This window comes from Motacilla alba, chromosome 1A (assembly GCF_015832195.1).
Source record: "Motacilla alba alba isolate MOTALB_02 chromosome 1A, Motacilla_alba_V1.0_pri, whole genome shotgun sequence".
Taxonomy (NCBI): domain Eukaryota; kingdom Metazoa; phylum Chordata; class Aves; order Passeriformes; family Motacillidae; genus Motacilla; species Motacilla alba.
The window spans coordinates 52,311,977-52,330,443 of NC_052031.1; the positions used below are offsets into that span (position 1 = coordinate 52,311,977).

At 40.4% G+C, this 18,467-nt stretch overlaps 1 protein-coding gene across 1 annotated transcript; it reads right to left on the bottom strand.

Moving 5' to 3' along the window:
- Positions 1–182: 182 nt before the first annotated feature.
- On the bottom strand, positions 183–18,300 carry PWP1 (PWP1 homolog, endonuclein). Its single transcript, XM_038154403.1, has 15 exons — positions 18,142–18,300; positions 18,002–18,060; positions 15,664–15,821; positions 15,147–15,232; positions 13,161–13,257; positions 11,537–11,647; positions 10,619–10,749; positions 9,981–10,051; positions 7,776–7,872; positions 6,847–6,908; positions 4,998–5,109; positions 3,585–3,675; positions 3,090–3,211; positions 2,543–2,648; positions 183–1,824 (listed from the first exon to the last, which is right to left on the bottom strand). The coding sequence occupies exons 1-15, from the start codon at positions 18,205–18,207 to the stop codon at positions 1,709–1,711; spliced, it is 1,485 nt and encodes a 494-aa protein (XP_038010331.1). The 5' UTR covers positions 18,208–18,300; the 3' UTR covers positions 183–1,708.
- Between the last annotated feature and the right edge of the window lie 167 nt (positions 18,301–18,467).

The following is an 18,467-nucleotide window of genomic DNA, read 5'->3' on the forward strand; positions in this document are numbered from 1 at the left end:
AATGCTTGCCTCAGATCAGTATGTGACCAAAAAGCTCCAGAGAGACAGGTGCTGGGATCTTGGTAAATCCAGGGAAATATGTCTTGCTTTCAGTAATACAAGTTCTCCCAAAAACAAAAAGCAACTTTGAGAGCTACAGTGCCAATTATATTGGTAGAGGTAAGAGAAATCACCCTCACAGATGTTGTTACAAAGCATTTATTTAAAATTAAAGCTTTGAAAAACTTGGAAGTTTTCAAAGGAGAGCAGTTAAACAGCAGTGGTTCGGGTACATACACCTTCTTAACCTTCACAAAAGCAATTGTTCATTTGTTGTCCACACATCATTCTCTACTGCTTGGCAGAGACAGGATGAAGGCAGGAATCCCAGCACATCCAGAGTATTCTTAGTTCCTGCAGAGCCATGCTGAACACCTTCACCAGACTACAAACAGCTGAAGTAGCTTTAAAGCAGCCAGTTGCCCTCATGGGATAGGAAGGAAAATTACAGACTTGCCTTTTCCCCATCTGCAGTTTGTAGGGACACAATTTATCTGCTTTACCTCACCAGCATAAACTACAGTGAGTTAGGGTGAAAAGCAGTAGGAAGAGCTTGGCAGCTGTATGATCCTACAGCTGCTTTGGCTGCTTGGATTTAATACCCAGGGTATTTTGCAGCAGAACACTCTACAGGCACCTTCAGTGTGTGCAGAGGGCAAGTGCTCAATGGAAGGTAAGAGCATCAATTAACTTCCTGAGGTAAACCAGGTGGGTGTTACATTATAAATGCAAGGAAATTGAGTCACAGTCCTTGATTAAGCTCCTGATTCTGCAAACAAGGGGCTTAAGTTGGTGGTAAACTGATACTTAAAACTTTCCTCTGTGCCTTCACATGTCAGGCAGAAATGCCTGAGCAGAGTTAAGAGCATAAGAGAGCTTTTCACTAGTAACAGTGACCAACCCTCAGCAGCCTCTCATCCTCCTCAAGCAGCAGCCCCTTATTTCAGTTCAAATTCTCTTGAAATAGAGCTGGAGTGTGAAGAAAAACCCAACACGATGTGCAATGCCACTAAACTTCAGGTGCTGTGGAACCTGGAAAAAGAAACCCCCAGTCTTGGTGGGATAGAGCTGGGTTATTTCTGGTTTGATACTGGTGATATCTGTGTTAGAAATAAATTCCAAGATTCTGCTTGGAGTCTCCAACTTGTTGCCTGAGAACTACTCTTAAGATTTAAAAAGTTACATGGAAGATCTGTCAAAATCTGTAAACCTAGCCTCAAATTAAGGATAAATTATTTATTTACACTTGTAATTTAAGTGAATTCATCTTTTGTTTGTTTATTACACAACTGTTGTGTGAAATATTTTTCCTTATGCCCTTAGAAGGCAGAAGATAAAACTCTCTTTGTAGTATTCAGCAAACTTCTGTGGTCACAGAATGCTTTTGTAGTTACTGTTCCATTTTATGTATTAGCTTTACATATGGTAGCCCTGTTTCAGGGATCATTATCTCAGGCTAAAGTGAGTGATTTGATCTTTCAGAGCTGGTAACAGAGGCAGGAGCTTAGAGCTTAACCACACCACCACCTTTCTTTGGCTGAGATGAAGAAGCCTGCAGATTGCAAGACACCAGAGTCGTTTCCATGAACTCTCACCAAACAGGGGCATTTGTAGAATACACATTAGTTGTAGTCCCATTAATTACTTCAATTTTTTGATGTTTGGTTCATCATGATTCCATTGCTGTCTCCAAATCATTGCTGCTACTGCTGGCTGTGCAGCTGGAAGCCACAGAGTTTGCACTAGCCAGGACGAGCCTCTCTCTGTTTCCAAAAACTTCATTCACTGCAACACAAACGGAATTGCTTACATGTTACTCTCCCAGAGGAAAGAGGAGTACAGCAGGGACAGCCTGGTGAGCACCATGGAATGGAAATCCCAACCTGCTGTGGTTTCAAAGCTCTTCCCCCTACCCCAAATACAGAGTTGAACCTAAAGGTCAGAAAATTGCCTGCCTATGATGACAAGTTCTGTTATTTTTCCTCCAGAGCATCTAGAGGTTTCCTCTGCATAATTCTGTACCTAACTATTGTACAATTGATGAAGTTTGAAGACCACATCATTAAGCTTAAAAAATTTATTTCTGGTTTTAGTCCCTGGTTCCCAATAGGCTCTTAAAAGCCTTCTCCAAAAAAATCATGCTGTTTAGTTACAGGTAGCTATAAGTGATCAAAACCAGTCCTCACTTTTCTTCCCATAAGCACTCAAAAAATATGATACCAAATCACATAAAGACTATCAAGAAAAAAAAAACAAACATAGATATTATAAGAAATAAGGTATTACACAATAGCTGCAAGAACATAAATCGTATCAAGCAGTTCTCCAATTTAGAAAAAAACCCACATTTTTTGAAGCTGACAGTGTGACCACACATACAGTCTTGGAGTACTTAAAAATACTAACCTACGGTTTTCTGTAAAAGTCACGATACATTACTGAATACAAATACACCCTGCAAGCAAGGGGAGAACCACAACATTCAAAGAAATTAGAACGTTACCTGCAGAGATCTTGCCTATATCCCAAACACGCAGCCCTTCCCGCTCTCCTCCAAAGGCAAAGACAAACGGGAAGTCAGGGCAGCAAGCTGCACAGAACAGAACTCCCTGGCAGGGTGGGAGAAAAAAAAGAGAATTTTTTTTTTAATCTTAAAATGAATTTGTCATCTGAAAATACTTTCACCAAGCAACTTTAAACAAATGTAATTAAGTTTCTGAAACTTCTTTCATAAAGACATAAAATGAAAGTCAAGAGCTGCTAATTATAAACAGTTAATCACATCTTTGTCTTGAATGTAGCAGATGCAAGCTGGAGCACCCATAGTTCTACTCAGAGCATTGTATCTGGAATTTGGGACTCTCAGGCTTTAAAGCAGTCTGCCATGTGGAATACTGCACTGTGATGAGAATGATTTACCCAGAATATGTTACTACTTTTTTCCCTCTGGCACCTTAGGTACAACAAGATTCAAACTAGACAGAAAAAGAATAAGCAGACATAGTTTATATATAAAACTCAGTAGAATCAATACATAAATATTACTATACCATTTTCATATCCCTGGAATGGACTAAACTTGGTCTGTCTCCCAGGATATCCCAAATTTTCACATATTTGTCAGCAGATGATGTCACAAGGCACCCTTTGATCTGACTGCTTAGTTGTAGCCCTGAAGATGAAGAGTGCAGCAGTGTGAGAGCAACAGGCAATCCCCATTTCACAGAGATTAGGATGCATTTTGAGGTGAAGATATGAGAACAACCCCAATATTCTCCTCACACGAACTCCATTTCAGAACAAAGGAGCAGAACATTAATGAAAGTTCCATGCTGCCACTGTAGTGAGAGCCAAGGGAACCATGCAGGCCTATTTTGCCTCCCAATCCCCTAAGCAGAGATTTGTTTTACATGCCGGCTACCATGATTAGCATGCACAACTTATTTGTTAAACAAAGAATCACTACACCTCAGTGCTATGGATTAAAGGCATTTTCCAGATGTGCCTTGCCCACTTGGGACAAACAGGACACAAAGGCAATTTACCTGACACCTCTTCATTGTGAGCTTTCAGAGTAAACAGGGGCTTATCAGCACGAGCATCCAGACAGTACACAAAGCCATCATCTGTGCTTGCCTACAGAAACCACAACATTTAAGAAACAAACAGCCACAGTCACTCATCTGGGAAAAAACTGCCAGTGAAATAACACCCAACCTCTGGTAAATCCCTCTGATCTGAGGCAGACACTACTTCTCCCTAGGACATGTTACACTGCTCCCAGGCTTGCACCCCCAAAGTCAGGCTCCACCCAGCTGGTACCCCAGCTATTCTATGAACCTCAATTATGCTGCACCAATGACATGGAAGTCTTAATCCCATGCAAACTTTCTTAAAGTGTATTTTGCAGAGTTGCCCCACTAAGTTTGGTCCTGAGGTGAGGCAATTAAATACAGAGCCTTCAGCCTCTGTACTGTCAGTTCAAAGCTTTTGGAGCCATCAGTGGCTGCACAGTAGTCCTGTGCAAAACTAAGTGTGATTACACCAGGAGAGATCTACATCATAAAACCAACAGAGCTGAGCAGCCACTTCTGCTGGCTGTATACACAAAGCAACAGAGAACTAGACAGCCACTGAGGTAATAGGGAAGATTTGTTTTTAAATTCTGTTGCAAAGTTTTATTACAAAAAACTCAACAACACCAAGATATTTTTCCTTTATACTCTAGGTGGCTGTAGGTCTCTTCTCCAATAGAACAACAGAAAATGGCCTCAAGTTGTACCAGGGGTATTTTAGATTGGACATCAGCAAAAATGTCTCTACTGAAAGGGCTGTTAAGCACTGCACAGGCTGAACAGGGAAGTGGTGGGATCCCCATCCCTGGAGGTATTTAAAAGCCATGTCGATGAGGCACTTATGGACATGGTTTAGTGGTAGACTTGGCAGTGCTGGGTTAACATTTAAACTCCATCTCAGAGGACTTTTCCAACCTAAGGGAGTGGATCATTCCATACCAGCCAGGAGGACAGTGCCCTCTAGCACTGACTTGAAACACTGAATTAATATTCAGGATCTTAGTTCTAATTAGCTATTTATCAGCTGCAGTTCCTTCATTGCATGAAACACAACAGAAACTCTGCAAAGGAAAATGTATCCCAGCCACTGAACAGTGCAAGAACATGACCAAGGTTGTCACCTCCGGAGCAAAAAAGCACCAGCATCAATAGCTTTTTTATTCTCACAGTGAAGATACCAAATAAGTAGCTGGTCTAGAGATACTTATTGAAAAACTACCTGAAAACATCCTCCCCCAGACTGCATTATTATAATAAGCAGCACAAACCATCCAAATGTCCATCGGTTCCATTTTGATTCAGAAACATTATGAACACTAAACAGGTTAACACAGGTTAAATGACAAGGCAACAACCAACCAGAACAGAAAAGCATGTACTCACCAAGAAATGGCAAGGTGAGAAATGATTCCAAATTACTCTCTCAACCTGACCACTAAACCGCCACACTCGATGGCTGTCCTGGGGGTTTCTGCAGTCGTACAGCAATGCTGATCTAGGGGACAAAGGGACAAGAAATAAAATATAAAAAAAAAAAAATCAGGGCAGAACACTTCATTACATAGTTTGCTTTCTCACTGACATCTACAGACGCTCCATGTAAACAATAATTAAAAAATTAAACGGAAACAACTTCACTTCTTAGTCTTCTAATTCAGTAACAGATTAAAATCTTGCAGATAAGCATGACATTTTTCCATGTGCTTCCAAGTTTCATCTTGGTTACCAACAGCCTCTCTATTGAAACTAAGCAGAGCTTGAATTTACTCAATACACAAGATACTTATCACATAGCACACCATAATTATGCAAATATATCACTTAATTACAAACAGACTTCAGTAAACTCAAGTAATGATGCATTAATTAGGAAATCATTTTGTCATACATATGCATACATTTTCAAATATGCATGATAAAAAAAATAATTTCTAAAAAAACCAACGATCTTAACAAATAGTTAGAGAAACACTACTGCACAAAGGAGAGAGTGGATGGCAGTCAGTGGGTCCTCTGGGATTCTTTACAGGCACGTGCTCAGCTGAGTAGCTGCAGAATCTGTCCCAACTCAAAAAGCTACTGAGTGCAAATGGAAGGGAGGAGTGGTCATGTCAGTCCAGCATCACCTCACCACGACCAACATCCTCAGTGTAACCCACTCCCAATCTATCATATAATTAAAGAAGGTTTCCCAGGTCTTTTACCAGGCACTTTACGCAACAATTCCTTTAAGTCTGATTTCCAGGTTACGAAGGCATTGCCCAATGCTCACTGAATTGCTTGTGGTCCTGCAAGGCTTTGCAGGAAAAATCCACAAGGGCACTCTGTTAGTTTATGGATAACACAGTGGCTTAGAGGCGTCCATGACAGCAAAGGGGCAGCTAAAAAGGGATCAGCAGCTGGTTACTGCTTGGACTTAATGCTTCCTTTTATCAAAGGAACTCAAGAGGGAGGGAAAAGACAGAAGCAGCTTCCTCACAACAGCAAAAGGTCCTCCTCCAATACTTCAGCAGATGCAGCAAGAACAAAACAGAAGCCAGAGAACTTAAAGGCTTGGCTAAAGATTGACAAGTCCATAAATTAATTTAACATAAGGACAAAGTCTTAAAAACAGAATTAAAAATCAATGTAAGAAAATCATGGTGATAGAACAAAATTTGAAAATTACTCCATTGAGATGGGAGAACAGACAGGGAGTTTTTTGGCTGGCAGGACTTACAAGAACTGGCAGCCACAGAGTAGTCCAAGTGTGCAGACACAAACCATTTCCCAGCATCTCCAGGCTGCAATCACAGGAGACAGCCCATTAATCTTTGGCTGTGCCTACAGAGGCTGAAGGGAGAGGACTGGGATTTTAAAGTCCCTCGTGCCTCCACACAGGCCTTACTGGCTGGCAAAACCTGGGCAAATTTTCACAGGAATAAACAGTGACACGTTCCCAATGAAGAAAATGCCGTAAGGCCAAATTAAGAAATAAATTTGGTTTGGAGCAGGCAGACACCTGGCACAAAAAATGTCAGTCCAGATGGTTAAAGGATTTGCTACCCCTGAAAAAGAGGTAAAGAAAACTACATCCTGGCCATATGCAAACCTGGCTTCCTTGCTGGAAAAAAAAAGTAACAGCATTACTCAAATTGGCAGAGTTATTAAAAAAAATAAAGAAAACACAAGACTTAATTGAATATGAATACCCTCCCCAGGTGCCACATGTGAAAAAATGGCCCTGACATACTTATCAAACGATCCAGAAACAAGGGTCTGAGTTTCAAATGGATGAAACTGCAATGTCTGGACCTAGATAATGGAAGATTTTATGTAACACACATATACAGGAACTTTCTTGGAACAAAGCACAACCATCCCAACCCCAAGCCTCCCCCAAATACCCTCCCTTTAACCTTGTTGATACTCAGATTGCTCAAAATCAGACATGTGCAAGACATGTGCATTACTTCAAACACCCCACCTGGTGAAAACAAGATATTTTCTAATATAATTTGACTGAACAGAACCCCATGCCCCTTTTCTGCCCTAGATATTAATAAAAAAAAAAAAAGAAGAAAAAGCTGGAGGTAAAAGAATATCTGCTTCCAGTTTGCGGAAAGAAGCAGATGTTAACAACAAATGAAAATCTAGAGTTTGTCAAGGGCAGTGACTCTGTTAGCAGCAAAATAAGGTTACAGCTATTAATAACTAGTTTTTACATTTTAATTATTATGAGATTAATTCACTTCTGAAGTACCCATCACTATGGTATTTTAGTATCATTTATTTTAAACCTTTTCACCTAGAACAAACTGTAACTGGAACTCATTGTTCCCTTAAGAGAGTTATAGTTTGACCTATGTTGAGACATCTATTTTTGTAGTTTATACCAGCACTATTATATTCCCTACCATTAGGGACAATACACAAAAGGTATTTTAGAAACTGGTACAAAGCTTTTTTAACTTGCTCAAAGAAAAGTTAAATAACATTTTAAAAAGCAAATACAGTGCTGTTTGCAAAAGCAACTAATTATTAAATTAAAAATTCTGCACAGATGTTAGAAAATTAGAGGACTGTTGTTCTGCAGGTTCACTACCAAGCAGCAAATGAAAAACTGCAGTTACATTTTTCTCTGTATTCTACAGTGGAAGAAACACGGCAATTATTCCATACCTTGTCTGTATGCAGTGTCAGGCTGGCTGCTGGCTTACCCACAGCCATGTCCCACAAAATCACTGTGTTGTCAGCAGAGGCACTTGCTAAAACATTCCTGATAATGGATCAAAAATGAGTTTTAAAATTCCTTCTACAAGATGCAAACAAATAATGGTCAAAAATCCCACATACACACAGAGCCCAATTCTGAGAACAATTACACTGTGGCCTATAGATGATTCCTCTCAAGCCTGAGGGATAACTCCCTGAAGGCAATTCTAAGTTTTAAGTAAAGATTATAAACAGGCTATATTACCTTACATTATAGAACACTTATAACAATGACAGCTCTGCTTCTACTTCCCCTGACATTACTTACAATAGCATTTACTCAAAGATTTCTCAAACAAAACAAAGTAATAAAGGCTTTGAAGCACATTCTTTCCTTTGACATTGAATAGTATTTTTAAACATTAACTATGCTACTTTGTTCTGTTTGCATATGCATGCAGCCAAGAACCTGACAAACCTGTTTGTGAAATATTTTGCTCTCTAATATCTGTTTATATTCCTACTGAAGACACAACACTATATCCTTTGTAGACTGCTGAATATAACCACTAAAATTTCACTTACTTTACAGACCCCACATTTCAACTTAAATTTGACCAACAGTGTTAAGAGCAATAAAAACAGCTTAAAAGTTTTATCAGAAAAAACAAATCAAAACATCCCCAAATGCCTGTCAAACACACACTACATTTCCTATAATTGCTTCATTGCTCTTAAAATCAGATTTATTACCTCAACATATTGTTTCTGATTGAAAATGTTCCCCCTCCCCTTTTTATATTAACCAAGTGTTTCTGACTGAAAGAGTTAACATTCTCCAGGAAACTATGTTTTCCCAAGAAATGTTACAAAGGAAAGTTAAGAAAATGCATAGTGAAGGTTGTAAGAACATTTCACAGTAACACCACTATGACCTCAGGCAGAAAGTTATTTGTAAAGAGTTGTCACAACATGCCTTGCTTAAAACAAAGAAACAACAATAAAACATTTTATATACAAGCTGCTGCAAGGAGTTCCTTGTCTTCTCCATAAGCTGCCCACTTCAGGGCTGGTTTTATTTCTCGAAAGACCAACCAGTATCAATGAATTTGTAACTCAGCACATTACAGAAATATGCATTTCAAACTTAACTACTGAAGCCATAATTTTTTATAATCCTTGTCTGTATGATCACCAGACTATTCCTAGGTACACGAAAGCTCCTCTTTTCTAAGACTGACAGACTGATCACTGTCACACTCTGTGCATATGTGTCTAATTTAAGAACACTGTACGTTAAGAGTACAATTTATACACATTTACTCAGGTCTGTGTGGGTGTTTTCCTCATCAGTATCTAGATAAGAAAGCAGTACAAGCGAAGGCCCCTACCTGCTCATCAGAATATTCAGAGTTGTCTATGTACATGTTCAAAGCAGAGGCATTTATGACAACAGAAAAAAAAAATCAGCCTGTGTCTGACAGAAGCAGTTTCAAGACCCCTGCTGAGGATCCTCTGACAGATGAACTGTTAACAACCTAAGTGATAAAAAACTAGCAGCATCTTTACTTCAGTCAGCACATTGTACTTGACCTCTGCCCCAAGACGGGCCAGCTTTGTGTTGGTTCTACAGCAGCACTTCATTTCGAGTTAATTCAGGCAACGGGGAATTTTCTCTGCCTAGAGGCCAGAGGCATTTCTATAACTGAGCTATTAGGGCTTTTACACTCTCTTTCCTGTTCACAGTTCTGGGGCAAAAGCCAGAAGGAAAAAAAAACCAAAACAGAATAGCAAGGACTTTCTTCTATAAATCTACTTGTCTCTGCTGAAATGCTGGTTTAGGCCACTGGCAGACCAGCATAGCTCAGGGCAGCCCTTCTGCTTCTCCAGTTTGAAAAAGTGAAATGTAGACAATTTATCAAATGGCCCACACCCACCTTTGCCCTGCCCTCATCTGGACAATGTGCAAATCAAAAATGACCTGAAGCAATATACAAGTATTAAAAAAAAAATCAAGCACTCTAGTTAAAAAAAAAAATAAAAAAGGATTGTATTTTTAAGAATGCATTAATTTCAGCAGTGCTTCCAAGTTTTTGGATTTTGTGTGAAAACTGTATGCCTAATTAAGACTGTAATTTTCTAACACCCATTCTTATTCCAGTATTCTTTTACCTGCTTTGTTTATTCCATGAAAGATCAAGCACAGCATCAGTATGTCCTTCAGTCCCTTCTGAAGATAAACTCTGTGTACATACATGACATAAACAGACTTTTGAGAATTATAGCTTCAGTGCAAATCAAGCATTACTCCACATTAGTATAAATTCCCCAAAGTCTTCACAAACAACTTCATATTAAATTACTCTCACTTGCTGCAACACAGCTTTTGAGAGAACAGTCTCTGCACCACCTGCGCTCTGCCTCCTACCCCAGATCGCAGACTGCTCCAGCTGCTAGGTTTACAGAACTGGATATTCCCTTCAGGCTAGTAAAAGAAATCTCATTATTTCCAGCTAATGTGCAACTTCTTCAGCTTCTTTCTAAACTCTCCTGGCAGCTCCCTCTCTCTCTTCCCAATTAACTGAGCTTTGGGTCCTTGCAACTGCCAGTTCCTGCAACTTCCAATTTTAAATAGTTAAGATTCAAAGTTTACTGGGACACCACCCCACTCCTGTTCTGCTCTTAATTCCAGACTTTAGTTATTTAGAGAATAATTAGCATTTCAAATACTGAAGGGGGGAAAAAAGAAGGCATTATCCCTGCAATAAATTTCCTCCATCTAACCAGCTAAAACTTTTTGCAACACTTACTTTCTTTCCTTTCTTTTTCTTCTTTTTGTCTTTCTTGCCTCCAAGAGAAAAGACTGGTTCCAAGGATTCTACTACATCAAGGTCCCAAATGTCAATGATTGGGGTCATGTTACCCACTGCAACGTAATTTCCTACAAACAAAAAACCAAATGCAACCACATTTATTTAGTTATGAAACAGTGTATTTGGCAATCCAGCTGTTCCTTATTTCTTTGGTTAAGTAAAACTTATGTGCCACAATCTTCTATTTGAATGTATTTATGTTTATAACTGGCAAGGAGCTATTTAAAAATACCAGCTGATAGCAGATGTTGCCAGAAAAAAAAAATTTACTTGCTCTCCTTCCCCTTCAGCACAAGTAACTGTTCAAACAAGCTGTATAAAGTTGCATATTTTGTTTGTTTTTGAAAGAAAAAAACAACCAAAACTAAACTACATCCCCTGTACTATGGAAGACAAAGATCTGAGAAACACAGGAAAATTGTTACTAAATACATAAATATATAAAATATATATAAAAATATATAAAATATATATAAGTTTTGCTGTGGTTTTCATTTAATTAACTGCACTGGACATAAACAAATTTAACAAAAGTAACCTTTTGTTTGCAAAGAGAAAATAAAGCTGATTTTAGAGATTGCTCTGGTCTGCTGTCAATATCTTAATTGTTTGCAATAAAATCAGTATTTCAGTAAAAGCATTTGTTACAGCAGTTCAGTTACTGAGATGACTGTATCACCATGCTAAAATACCTGATTTTCACATCTTGGTTATCTCAAGTCAATATTATCTTGATATTAACATTGATTTTATTTCTTTGTACTGCAGGAAGAAATTTAGTGACAACATTACACTTACACACTTTTCAAGCAAAAAATCTTTAACTGGACACTGACAGTATCCTTTGTAACTTACCTGTTGATTCATCTGGACTAGGATCAAAATTCAACCACTCCAGACTCAGAGGGTAAGCAGGCAAGATAATGTCATGATGGACATAAAATGAGTCCTCTTCATGATTATAAACTGAAAAATAATTAAAGTTATGCAAGACATCAGTGAAGAGGGAAAGCAAACAACTATGAGCAGGTCACTTCTACAAAAGGCAGTTGTGGAAAAAACTAAATTCTCAAGGAGATTTAGAAGGAAAATTCAGAGTCTTCAGATTTTACTGTAGAGGCCAGACCCTCTACAAATGCTGTATCTCACAGAATTAACAAAATAAACATTCTTCTGTGTACTTTAGATAAAGGTGTGACAAGTTCAGTCAAGGTTCAATACTTTTACTTTGTTTGTAAGATCTCTTCATAATATGTGCTCCATATCCAGCACTTTCTACATCAGGATACATTCATTTTACAGGATTAGCATTCAAAAAAAACTATTCCAGATGGAGTTGAAAGGCAAATTAAGGTAAAAAGACAAACCAGAGGAAGGTGTAGAAATCAGAAGTTACCTTTAGTAGATGGTAACTGAGATACAGTAAAAGTTTTGGTAAAGCAGCCAATTATTAAACACAAATTCTCTGTAGCCAGCTATTTTTCTCCTTATAATACAATAACTTACCAATTGGACAGCAGAGAAAACCTATTAATTATTTTAATAACATCCTATCACCCATACAGAATCACAGTGCATGTGACAGATGTTCAGATACTAACTGAAGTCTCCAGTTAATTAAGTTATCTTAGCAGTCAACTAAGACAAGCTTGCCCACTATTAGAAACTGCAGAAGCCTTTGCTATTGTTCTGTAAGTTTACATTGGGTATAAACTTACAGTCAATAAAATTTGTAAACACCTCCAGACATAGAAAATGCCACATGCTGGTATCTGAAGAGAGGATTTCACATATTTTGGTTATGTTGGTTGCTTAAAATGAAATACTTTGTCTACAGAAACATGGACCACAGCACTAGTGGCCAGAAACATTCCCAAAAAGAACCACAGTAAGCAAAGATGATAATGTCAGCATGTTCAGTAGTATTTACTGGCTGCAACAGAAAAATTTTTACACAGCAAGAGTAAACCTATTTCTAGAACAAGCAGTATTCAGGTAAGGATTATCTCTTCTAGACCATGATGATAAAGGCACTGGTTCTTCTAATCCCAGCAGTGGAAAGCCCACTTAAAGAAGCAAGGAAAAAGCTAAAGAAAATTAAAAAAATAAAAAGGAAAAAAACAAACCACTAGAAGATGCTTGCAGGATATGGAAAGTAAGACTGGAATGAAGAGCATATGTTCAGAGAATAAAAATTACATAGTACTTCCTAAAAGTTTTAAGAAATGAAATAAGGAAAGGAATTGCTATACAGCCTGAAAGAAGCAAGCTATCCTTTAAATAACAATAACTACACAGGAAATACTCTAGTCCTGAAAAGTAGCAAAAGCACCATGACATGGAAAAGGACAAAACACAAGGCAGAAGAGAAAAATCCTTCTCAAAAGCAACCCACTCCTTTTTCAACACAGCCACATGGCACATGCTAGGCAAGACATTGCCCATGTTCACTGTAAAGAACAAACCCTATTTTACTCACCATGGACCTCCAAACTACAGCAGTCTTTATCAACTCTGCCACAAAGGACAAGATTGTCACTGGGTTTAATCAAAAAGTCCTCCTGTTCATATTGCTCCTAAACAGCAAAAAGAGAAGACGAGGGGTGCTGAGCAAAGCACACAAAAGCATGAAACTACACATGTTCAAAAGCTGCAATCAGTAATTTTGAACCACAGCTGAAAACACTCAAAATCACTACAATGCCCACCCCAGACCTGATTCTTGGGAGAGTGAATAGTCATTAAATTAGACTGAAGGACTTATATGTGAAACTAGGTGTTTAATTATCAAATATAATTCAACAATATATATTATCAATATAAACATATTTCAAGTCTATCGTGATGCAGCTGATTGCTGAAAAGAAAATCATCACCATGAGTCCACAAACAAAGGTGATTTCCCTTGTGCTCCTGTGCACTTAGATTATATAGCACTTATATAATATAACAGCATTTTACCCAATAATAATGCTGCAGGTGCTCCTCACGTCCAGGAAATACTTCCACTATCTACTTCCTGGAAAAGATTTCCCAAGAAGTACTGCCTACAGCACTACCAGGCATTCAGCTGTACCAGAACAGATGTATTGTTACTGAGGAATGGAAGGAACTTGGGAATTTTTTAATGAAAAATTAAGAACTGTACAGAAGTCAATAACCTTACACAGAGTACCATCCTTCCCATCTTCAACACATACAAGACTTTGTGGACTTCTCATTGCAAGCTTTTAAGTTTTTTGGCTTTTTTTTTTTTTAATTCATTTCAAGCATGTTGCCACATTTCTCCTCACAGAGAAAAGCAAGGCACATTTTTTCCCAACAATATTTCTGGGATTCACAGTCTCTGAACATCAGAGAAAGAAAACACAATTCTTATCTTGCTTGCTGTGCCTGTGTTGTGCCAAAGTAGAATGCAATATGGAGATTGTTTACCCAAAGTGAGGATGTTTCATTCCCTTTGCCTATCAGGGCCAAGAGTGTGTCTGTGTCGGGACTGTCGGCTGACAGTCACGGGACAGTCATGGAACGATCAGAGGATGAGTGCAGTTCCGTGCAGTTGTGAGCATAAGTGAGTGCATGGCAGATTCAGTTTTAGATGTATAGAATAATATAGTGTAATAAAGTACTTAATTAGCCTTCTGATAAGACAGAGTCAGATGCATCATTCTCTCTCCCCTCGTTGGAGTTGACCTTGATTTACAAGACAAGCATACTTCAATATTTGAATTCTATCAAGTCCTGCAATTCTTTGAATTCACTTAAGGTTACACAATACATAGTCTTCAACAGTTCCAGTAGTAAACATCAAATGACAACAGAAAATGCACATTGAAGAACTTTCAGAATTTGGGCAAAGAACTTGAGCATAGGAAGAAGAGCTTGAGAAAAAGGTGCTCATTTTCTGTATGTCTACAAACCCAGCTTCTGCAAAGACATTCCCCATCGGACAGTGGAAACAGGCAGAATATACAGGCAGAGGCAGCCAATGACACAATACTATTTAGATACACACACACATATATACACAGAACACTGACATATTAGACACATTGCCTGAGTCCAGAGTCCATCTCAGCCTGGTTTCTTACACAAACTGGTGGAAGGTGCAAGAGTCCTGTAATCTGCAAAATTTTCTAATTTTGGCCACTAGCTGCCTGAGACTTGTAATTTCTTCAAGTGTTTTCTGTGCCCTACTAGGCCGGTGAAAAACCACTCCATGTACAGAAGTGCATGGTTTAAGTAAGGAGCCAGTTCACCTTAACCTCCTACTTAAATGCAAAAGGCACAGAAAGAAGGGACTGCACGAAGCAACCTTGAAATAAAAGAGCACCATCCAATCAAAACTCTGGCACACCTTTGGAAAAGGACTGCAAGCACTTACACACCCCAAGGCAGAGTGGAAAATTCAACTGATTTTAAAATTTGTGCAGTTTAAGATAATTAACATTTTTTAAGTACTCACAGTGGTTTTTAGAGTGATGTAAGGATCATTTTCATTGCTCCCATACACTGCCAGAGTAGCCAAAGAGTCTCCAAGTTTTAAATCACCTAGATGGGAATTTCAGAACACTTTTTATACATGCCTGTAACAGGCAAAGTTAGGAACTCCCGTACCAATACCTGTATTACATATACAGCAAAATATCAGGAGTGGGCTACATCAACTTTCAAGTTCCAAACATAAATACCTTGGTAAGATAAACTGCTTAGTGCTTTCAGGGACTTCTGCTGCTCTGCTCCAGCACTACAGCAGCCAGAGTGACCTTTCCAACATGCTGTTGGCCTTAGTGTCATCAAGGGGGACACTGAATTGTTTCCTTCACTAAATGACATCCCAAGATGGGACAAGCAAATCATTAAAACTGTGAATTTCTGAAACTTAACACAGGGTAGCCTTAGGATATGAAAGTCTTAAGTACAACAAGAAGTGGAAAGGTTCTTCGCTTACACTGCACATCTGACACACAAATTTTTCTTACCCGTGTATTCCTCTGCATCGTAATTGTCCAAATCGTATTCATCCAGTTCATGATCAGACAGCTCTTCATTGTTTTGGGAAGACTTACTGCTGCTGCCAGGCACAGGTGCACTTGTGTCACCTGCTGTCCCGCCTTCATCACTGCCACCAGCACCATCCCTGTGGAAAGATCACAGGGATGAGAAACTGTGGCAGACACACAGAGCACTTTCAGGGGGCTCCTGGTGAGATTTCAGCACAAACTCCCAGCTGCTCACATGACTTTTAAGTCTTTATGCCAATAATTTTGAAATCCATTCACTCCTTCTAGAGCCTTTCCTAAAGTACAAGGCGTCTATAATTCTCAGGCTTTCAGAGAAAGTTTTCCCTTGAAAGTTTTCATGACAAAACATGGCATGAATTTTCCTCAACAAGGTAAACTGTGTATGCAAGTCCCTTTCTCTTACATGTTTTTTGTGGATAGAATTCACTCAACCTCACTATGTGCATTCACATGTGTCCATGTCATTCCTTCCTTTTTTTTCCCCACTCAGAGGCAGGGTCATGTGTGAGAATTCCTACATTTTTTCAAGCTTTTTAGGACCTAATTTCCTCATACTTCCCATACTTAAGTGAAGAAAAATAACAGAGAATTCATTAGGTAAGGTCACACTGTGGATTCTTCTTATGGGGTAAACCACGCAACATCTAGAAAAATCAGAACTTTGTGGCATCAATTCTGCATGCAAGGAATTCAGAAGGAAATGCACATTAAAGACTGGCTGAGAAGATAACAAACACCCAAGATGTCCCAATGGAGCACGCTCCAAAGAAACTTACCCCTGCTCAACACACCATATTTCAGTCCTGCACACAAAATTCCCAAGCAACAATGAGCCAAGGTGGTTCACAGATACAGTTTCTAAATTAGATATCAGAAACCTAATTTGTTCAGTAAAATAAACACTTCACATTAGCAACATAACTAGAGATAAGTAACAAGACAATTAAAATAACTAAATCCGAGTTCGATTTGTGATGTTTGCACAGGGAAAAAAGTGAGGTGTTGCAACAAATTATAAATAGATCAGCTGTTTCAGATGGTCTTCATATTTCCATCCTGGAGTTTTATAGAATGCATAAAAAATAGCACCTCAAATCTTTCCATGCTTTTGAAATTGCAAGAGAAAGGAAATCACCCAGTAAACCAAAAGCTTACACATAGAAAGGGGAAACAAATAACTCCACAAAAAATAGAGACATTTCAGCTAAGAAATTAACTTGATGTGGGTCTCTCCCAAATGTTTAAGATTATTTTGGAACCATTAAATAACAGAAAAAAACCCAGAAAAAAATCAGAATAAAATACATCCTGGGACAATACACTCTGTTCAGCAGTAGTGTCACTGATGCATCCAACAGAAACAGGGTGGACAATATTCATTCAACTATAAAAACTTTGTCTGCTACCTGTTGCATCTGTTCAACCACACACTATGGCACAACCACACACCATACACAGAGGAAACACTCAGAAGCCAAAATCTATTAACAGATCTAACAGAAAATTGTCAGAGAATGGAATAAGACCTCAATCCCCCATTCTTTCTAGACAAAAGAGACACATTTCTGTCTTGCCTTCTACTGTGTTTCCTAAATGTGTCACTTCTTGTATTAGTTTTGTAAATACATTTTTCTTAAAAGCAGAGTGACAAGATGTAACACAACCACATAACTAAGAGCTCTCAGTGCTGAGGGGAGAGTTGTGATGCCTCCAGTTTCACTGTGCAACATAAACACACACCTGAGTGGTTTTGCCTTTTTTACCAAAGCACGAATAACCCGTCACTCTGATCTCCACTGTGCCCTTCCTAACTAGACTGTACTGTCTCACCCTCGGCATCCTTTTTCCCGGTCAGTTTGGGAATCCCATCTCGGTTTGCCACATGTCCAAAGCAGCCACAGTAACAAACCCAGCGCCTTAATTCTCACTGTAGGCGGGAAAAGGAGCTCCAGCGAGCGCCAGGCCCCGCAATGCCCATCACCGCCAGTGACAGCCCGCAGTGACAGCTGAGGAACCACACGGGAACGCAGCCGCCTTGTCAGGCCCACGACGGCAGCACCCGATGCTCCTCCGTCGGCCCTCCCGGATGCCAGGCTGCCCTGGCACGGTGTCTCCAGGAGGAATCCGCGCTGCCTGGTGCCGGTCCCCGCTCCTCGCTGCCGCTCCCCGCGCAGGCCCTGCAGCCCCCGGGCTGCACTTCCCCCGTGCCCGGGCTGCCCCCTCCCCTCCCCGGCTCTCTGAGCGGCCGAGCAGAGCCCGAGAGCCGCGGCGAGTCCCTCCCGCTGCCCCGGCTCACCCCAGCCTGTCCTGCGCCTCTTCGATGAGACCCTTCAGCTCCTCCTCACTGAGCTGCACCTGCGGGGGGGACACAGAGCGGTGAGGGCGGCAGGGGGGGCGGGCGGGATTCTCTCAGCGCGTCCCCAACCGCGGCCCCACCTTGTCGGGCGTCTCCTTGGCCACGCCGCGCCGCACCCAGGCGGCGCAGGGCACGGGGCAGCTCATGGCGGCACCGCCACCGCCACACGTGCGGGCGGCCCGGCGCGCCCCAGTGACGTCATGAGAGCGGCGACAGCCCGCAACGGCGAGGGCTGCGGAGGGGGCGGGGACTGCCTCATGACGTCATCCGCGCGCGCCGGGGTGCGGCGAGGCTCCGGGAGACGCGCGGGCGCTGCGGGGGCGGCGCTGCCGCTCTGCGCCTGCGCGGGAGCTGCGCGTGCCCCGGCCGCGGGACGTGTGCGGAATGCCGGGATCAGATCAGGTGG

Excerpts from the sequence above, each read along its gene's own strand:
- PWP1 (XM_038154403.1), bottom strand. The coding sequence starts at position 18,207 with ATGAGCTGCCCCGTGCCCTGCGCCGCCTGGGTGCGGCGCGGCGTGGCC. Across the intron at positions 10,052-10,618 it reads AGAAAAAGAAAGGAAAGAAA|AGTTTATCTTCAGAAGGGAC; the intron begins GTAAGTGTTGCA and ends GTATGTACACAG. Across the intron at positions 1,825-2,542 it reads TATAGGCAAGATCTCTGCAG|TGAATGAAGTTTTTGGAAAC; the intron begins GTAACGTTCTAA and ends TTTGTGTTGCAG.